Source organism: Argiope bruennichi, chromosome 8 (assembly GCF_947563725.1).
Source record: "Argiope bruennichi chromosome 8, qqArgBrue1.1, whole genome shotgun sequence".
Classification (NCBI taxonomy): domain Eukaryota; kingdom Metazoa; phylum Arthropoda; class Arachnida; order Araneae; family Araneidae; genus Argiope; species Argiope bruennichi.
In genome coordinates, this window is record NC_079158.1 from 39523788 (window position 1) to 39531229 (window position 7442).

The 7442-nt window shown below is 25.0% G+C and overlaps 2 protein-coding genes across 2 annotated transcripts in view; one reads left to right on the forward strand and one right to left on the reverse strand.

Annotated features, from left to right (window-relative positions):
- Positions 1-3668, reverse strand: part of LOC129981163 (zinc finger FYVE domain-containing protein 26-like) — a 70190-nt gene extending 66522 nt beyond the window's left edge. The window contains exons 1-4 of the mRNA XM_056091878.1: positions 3417-3668; positions 2482-2560; positions 1681-1764; positions 728-1360 (exon numbers count right to left, since the gene is read on the reverse strand). Coding sequence (XP_055947853.1) covers positions 728-1360; positions 1681-1764; positions 2482-2560; positions 3417-3586 — 966 coding nt within the window. The 5' untranslated portion in view covers positions 3587-3668. The remainder of the gene's footprint in view (positions 1-727; positions 1361-1680; positions 1765-2481; positions 2561-3416) is intronic.
- A 245-nt stretch (positions 3669-3913) lies between these two features.
- On the forward strand, positions 3914-4941 carry LOC129981166 (NADH dehydrogenase [ubiquinone] iron-sulfur protein 3, mitochondrial-like). The gene has a single exon (XM_056091881.1). The coding sequence runs from the start codon at positions 3989-3991 to the stop codon at positions 4784-4786; it is 798 nt and encodes a 265-aa protein (XP_055947856.1). The 5' UTR covers positions 3914-3988; the 3' UTR covers positions 4787-4941.
- Positions 4942-7442: the final 2501 nt, after the last annotated feature.

Here is a 7442-nt window from a genome sequence, read left to right on the forward strand (position 1 = left end):
GTAATTTTTATTGAAATACAAATATAAAATGAGTACACAGTGATATGCCATATAATAAAAAAAAAGTTAATAGCATTCAAAAGCTGAATAAAATGTCATATCATGTAAATTTTTACTTTGTAAACAATAGTTTAACAGCCTTTTAAAAACTCATTTTATATATGCAAATTCTGTACAAAGTCACATAAATTTAATGCTTAATATTCAATTATTTCTTAAAAGGCAAAATTATAATCCTCAACTTCAATAAAAAATAAAATATATTTTAAAATCTACAGCATATTAATTCTACAACATTAAAGGAATTTATAATACCTAGTTTTAAAGTATTTATTTCCCTTTAACATTCTATGACAAAATACCACAGAAGAAATACATAAAAACTTTTTTAAAAATCCACTCCATATCAAATTTATTATATTTTACTACAAATTTCCTAAATATTAATACTTAAACCATTTAAAACATTCAAAATTTCATAATCATTAAATGTTTTATCATTTTTATGAATTCACTTCAATAAGTGTTATATGAATTTACGTACTCCTTCATCATTCATTATTACTTATTATATGATTTAAATCATTTATATTATATCATTTTTTATTTCAAATAGATATTAATATACATATGCCTCAATATAATTAACTGAGTAATTTAATACTATTATGCATATTATATTTATGTATTTTTAAACATTGTTTTTAATAAATAAGAGGAAAATTACCATCAGATCCTTTAAAAAGTGTGATGAGGAATTCACACTGCATAAAAGAGCATTCTGGTGAGAAAATACACTATCAGATGTAAAACATTTTGGAAATTTATCTAAACTGTATATATCTTCATTGCTGCCAAAGTTCGATTTCTCTTGAAAGTTGTTAAAATATTGGTAAAGATTAGGCGTTAGTCTACATAAAAATGACTGATAAACTCTATCTAAATCTAAAATTTTGGATTCACAAAGCCAGATGACAAATAGCAGTAATTCATCAAGGTTTTTCTTTTTGTTTGCATCTGTTATGGACTCCGGTAAAAGACTAAGCAGAAGATAAATTTTTTTTACTGAATCTGATAAATTACAAGATTTGTTTTTCTCTGACTTAGATTTCACTGCATTCAAACATTTAAGTAGGTGCTGACTATGAATATCACAGATAACAGAATTTATATTGGTTTTTATATTTAAATCTTTATGAATATAAAGCATATTAAGAAGCTTAGAAATTGCAATAGGATTTTCAGCGAAAGCATTTTTAAGAAAGGACAAACTTTCATTTGAAATGGTAAAAACTGAATATTTAGATAAGGATGCTTTCTCTTCTGCTCTTAAAAGATGTGAATGAATAGATGACAATTCCTAAAAAAGAGGAAAGAAAAGAGAGTATTATTAATTTCTAAAAATGTCATAAATTATTTACAAAACATATATTTAAAATACTTCAAGCTTCTTTTCTTATATTTTTACAACTATAACTAATATAGATTACATTTAAAGAAATTATAATCTCCAATGTTAGCATTAATATGTAGCATAATGCATATTTTCTAATAATTTAAATTCTTAATATTCTTGAAATTGAGAATATAAAAATTAAAAGCAATCATTTTTAAATCTATTACAATGCACATTAAAATTCCAATTAAAAAAAAACAAAAAGTAATAAATGAACATATTACCATAAGAACAGCTTTTGAATTTTGGAAAAAGGTCTCCAGGAAAATATGAAAATCTGCCTGCTTTCTGCAAATTTCCAATCCATCCTTAGACGGAAAAAAAAATCAAAATATTAAAATAACAATATGCAGACTTAGTTAACTATCATATTTTGCTTTGCACTTATGAAATGTTTACTATAATTATAACTGAAAATCTATAAATATTTTCAATTAAATGTTCCCATTAACCCACCAATAACAACACTGAAAAAATTCATCATATTTGAAAAATTAAAATTGAAATCCAGAATGATGCTAAAATTATTTAAAATCTAGGCATGAATGTTGGATTTCTATAGGCTAGATAGTTTCATCTTGACCTATCAAACTTGGTACATACATACCTTAAAGGGTTGGATTATACATTTCAAAGATTTTTTTAAATTTTACTTTAATTAAAGATTTTTACTAATTTGGAAAAATAAAATTATCTATCATTTTAATATTTTTGTGATCACAAGAATTTTAAAAATCTTGCAGATTTAAAGGTAAAAACCAACTATTGTCTGATGTAATATGATTACCATTACTGTAGTATATTATATACACTACAGGGCCTAGTTAAATGGTGTTATGATAAGAATAAAATTCGAATATTACACATTGTCTATGAGACAGCATCACAGTAGAAATATTCCAGAAATTCAAAATTATGACAATTATTATAAAGGTATACATAATTACAAATATATATTTTGATTACAAAAGTTATATGAAAAATAGAATACCAAACACTTACAACTGAAAACTAATTTTACTTACTTGACATTTCACATCAAGAAGCAACTGACAAGACAGAAAACTAAAATAACTGGGACATGATAGTGTTGTCCAAGCAGATCTAAGATTAAAATCAGAAAAATAAATAAAGAAACTAACATCATTCATCAACTTTCACTAAACAAACAGAATTTTAAAAAAGTAATGGAAGTTTTTTTTTGAAATAAAATTTATTATAAAAAGTTATTTACAATAAAAGGCATACTAAACATTGCAATGAAAATTTTTGCTCCTAAAATCCATAGCAAAATTCAGGGGTGTTTTTTTTTATTTAATTCGATAACCTTACTGGTTAGTAATCTGACATAAAAAGTGTTGGTATTGATTAAAAATTAAAGCAAATAAAATACACATAAGCATAGAATGATTTGAATAATTAAAAAAAGCAAACTATATTCAAAATCTCTAAACCAAAATTTAGGAATTAAGTAAGCAAAATTAAACTAATAATTTTAATTTCAAAAGATATTCATTTTTACAATATGTTAGTTATGTACAATTTACTGAAGCAATGCAATTTTTACTACAGCAGTTAATTTTAAGTTATTACCACTGCTTAAGAAGTAAAATGATTAGGAAATGTAGCTATGAATATTTTTAATTCCAAATATAAGGAGATTAGTTTTAAAAATACTATGAAATATAAATATGCTAGTTAATGAATATGGATTTAACAACACAACAGATACCGGGAAACTGTTAACTTCAGATAATCTTGTAAAGAAACAGGTGAACAAGAATTAAACCTATATCTCACAAAAGAAGTTATTTCTGTTTCAGCAAACAATAATTAATTTTCTTTTTGTAAGTTTTTTTATTTAAAAAAAAGGCGAAAAACATAAAAAAAATACATTAATGAAACTAACATATGCAAGCACATTGGTAATTTTTTAATGCAAAGATATATGACAGATTACCTAACAAAATGAGGATTCTTAGCTATTTTTCGTAGTGTTGATAACAATCGTTGTTTGCTACTTTCATCTGGAACTTCAGCTTTTATTAAAGCTAAAGCACATGCTCTAGCTAGTTCCCATTGGCCTAAGTATGCATGATTACTAAATTCTCTGAGCAAAAATTCCGTCATGTTGTTTTAAAATTTAAGCTTAAAATTTTCGTCTTATTATTTACATTGAATTCGTCATTCCTGTCATCCCCCTATGCACATGACAAAATATTTTCATAAACATTCTATTATGTTGCCAAAATAAAAAACAGTTTTTCTGCGAATAATTTATTTTGAGAAGAATAGTTTTTAAAAGGGAAAACTTAATGTTTTCCCTCGTCTGTTTTCGCAAAAGTAAATAATGATTGATTTTTATAATTTTCATTGGTTATTATGATTTTTTTCAAATTTATTTAACTAATTCTCCGGTATCCAGAATTTAAAATGTTCCTATTCCAATTTGAAATTCTGGTTTGGCAATTCAAATGTAAACACACAAACAGAAAGCTTGAAGGGTAAATAATTCCAATTAAATATTTCATCATGTTTTCGTCTGTCAGTCGATTCATTCGGCCAATAAAATATGTAAAGCCTTTATTTATAAGTAATATGAGATGCTTATCAACAACTCCTCGAATTTTATCTAATGTTGATGCTAGCAAATCCGATCTTAAGCCGACAATTAGACCAACCAATGAACTAAAAACTGCTCAGTTAACTGAATATGGAGTATATCTAGCTGATTGTTTACCAAAATATATTCAGAAAGTTCAAATAGCTCATGGAGATGAATTGGAAATCATGATATCGCCTGATGGAGTTATACCAGTTCTCACATTTTTAAAAGATCATCATTTGGCTCAATTCGAATCACTTGTTGATATTGCTGGAGTAGATGTGCCTACAAGAGAGTATAGATTCGAAATAGTATATAATTTGTTAAGTTTGCGATACAATGCTAGAATTCGAGTAAAAACATATACTGATGAATTAACCCCAATTGATTCAGCTTGTGATGTATACAAGGCGGCCGATTGGTATGAAAGAGAAATCTGGGATATGTTTGGAGTCTATTTTGCCAATCATCCTGACCTTAGGAGAATTTTAACCGACTATGGATTTGAAGGACATCCTTTCAGGAAGGACTTCCCTTTGAGTGGATATGTTGAAGTGAGGTATGATGATGAAGTTAAACGAGTTGTGGTAGAACCTTTAGAGTTGGCACAGGAGTTCCGCAAATTTGATTTGGTTGGACCATGGGAGCAATTTCCAGCTTACAGAGCAGAAGATGCAGCGGTTAAAGAAATACCATTACCTGCTGAAGCAGCCGAAAAGAAATAAATCTAATAATTGGACACTTTGTTAATCATATCTGATTAGATATACAAAAAAAAATGTTATGTTAATATACAACTGATATCATTACAATTGGAAATATTTATTTGAATTTGGAGCATTTAGTTATAATTCATGAATAAAAGCAATTATGCTTTAAAGTTTTTTTCATCATTGGTTTACTTTCGGTTAATAGGGTTTTATGGTTTTAAAAAATATTAAATAAAAAGTAAAAATTTTATAATATAGATTTCTTTAGCAGCCCTATCAAAAACTTAACAAATTTATATATTAATGTTTCATACAAAGTAATTAGTACTTTTATATATTTTTATTATTGATTCACCATCACTAAGTTTTAGATTTTAAAAATTCATATAAAAGTGCATTTCAAATTATAAAATATTTCTACTTCAACAAATATCTGTTGTTTATTAATTATGAAATTAAGCAAATAAATGGCAGCAATATATTCAAGTTATACTTAAACACATGTCAGATAAAATTCAATTTTCAATAAGATGTTGTAATTTCTAAAATTTTTATGATTAAGAATCGGGTATACTTTATTTTATTATATAGGAAATTTCTTATAATAAGTAACTTAACTTAATTTACCAAAAATATCATACTTGTTAATAAGTAAATTTTATTTCCATTTTTAAACTTTGAATATACCTAATCATTATTTATGTCATATAGTGTACAATATGTGCAATAAATTCTTTGTTTAAAAGAAGAATAATCTTTAAATATTCTTTAGATTTTATTGATTTTTTTCTCCATATAATTAGCTTTTGTGCATAAGATTTAATTGCTGTGATTTGTTTTACTCTGATTTTTTTTCCATTATCGTAATAGAAGAGCATATGTTTCATTACATAAAATAATTTATAATGATGTGATCAATATGATAAGATTATTTTTCTCCTGTTACCTTTTTCATTTTTCTTTCTCTTATATGAATACTGCAGATACTGTAAAAAAGTAAATAAATTTTAAATATAATAGACTTTGCTTAGTTAAAAAAAAAAAAAAAAAAATTAAATTATTTTTTTTATTTGCCTGTCAATGTTTTTGAATATAATAAAATAATGGTACAGTGGATTAGATGAGTGAAATTTGACATGTAGATACCAAAGCTTGGATGCACATTTATCAAAACGAAAGAAAAAAAAGATTTCGACATATATGCTAAAATTTCTTTACTATGCTCTAAAAATAAACAACCCAAGTATAATATTTGCTAGGAATTTTTAAACATGCATGTTGGCATTGACATTGAATGGATATCTTTAATAATTGCATTTATATTCGTGCACATTACTGCTTTGTTGGATAAATATATGTTTATTTAGTCCAAATTATCATAGTTATAGCAAATGAAGCTTAAAAGAGTTATTGAAATCACAAAAAAAGTACACAATAATCAAATTAATACTGAGTGGAGGGAGAGGTTATAATATAAAAATAATTTCAAGGAGGAGCCTTGTATGGCTAAAATATATTTGTTATTGAATACACGCCACTGCTGTTTTATTTATCGACACCAGTAATATCTCAAATAAGGAGCTATAACTGGTCTATCCAATTTATCTTTTTACAATAACTGTACTTTATCATATTTTTAAATATATTTACTTAGGTTCATGAAATATTAATTAAAATACTTTTTATGAATTTGTAGGGGGAAAAAAGTTAAAGAAGGGAAAAAGGGAATTTTACATTCTAAGCTGTGAGCAGTTTTATTTTATATACATAATAATTATCAAAAAACAAAATTATTCAAATTTCTGTCTAGAAGTTAAAAATAAGAAAAGGTGCATGAATCATTTGTATGCCTTATATATTCTATAAACAGTCTGCAAATTAATATTATTGAAATTAAGAGCAGGAAGTAAAAATAAAAAGGATTTTCCATGCATTTGTAGATGGTTTTGACTATGCTTATGGGATGTAATATATCCTTTTAAAATGCAGCATGCTGAAATTGAAATAATGATGATAAATTCTACAGCTTAAAATTTTTTGTAAGGATGATTAACATGCAGATTAAAATATCAATATATTGGACAGACTTTATATCAATTATTAAGTAAGTTGTTATTTTAAAAATCTAATTTATTATAGATTTAAAATATCTAATAAAATATTCCTTTTTTTTTGTAGGGAAAATATTAAATTAATCCTAATAAGACTTTTTTTTTGTTAGTTTGTTGTTGTTTTTTTTCTTGCATACACATATGATGATGATATGCTACAATTCTCTTATCTACAATAAAAAAAAACATGCAGAATTTATGTTGTAGAAAAATGTATTGTTTTTATAATAAAATTTATATGGATATTCTTATTTTTATTGCACCTAATAAAAATAAGCATTTCCATTTCACAAACGAGAACGGAGTATAAAATATGCACCCTAGAAGTATAATAATATGAGAGGCATTTATATATTATTAAATTTACATAAGATGCACGAGAAGTATTTAAAGACTGAGGAAGAAAAGGAAAATTTTCAGCTAAGAGAAAGATTCTTTCAGCAGTTCCTCGTAAATCTAATAAGAGCATTTTGTTCTTAAATATTTTATGAAATAAAAATACGCATATACGATAAATGAATCTTTTTTTTTTTCCCTAATTAATATATTTCATATTTAAC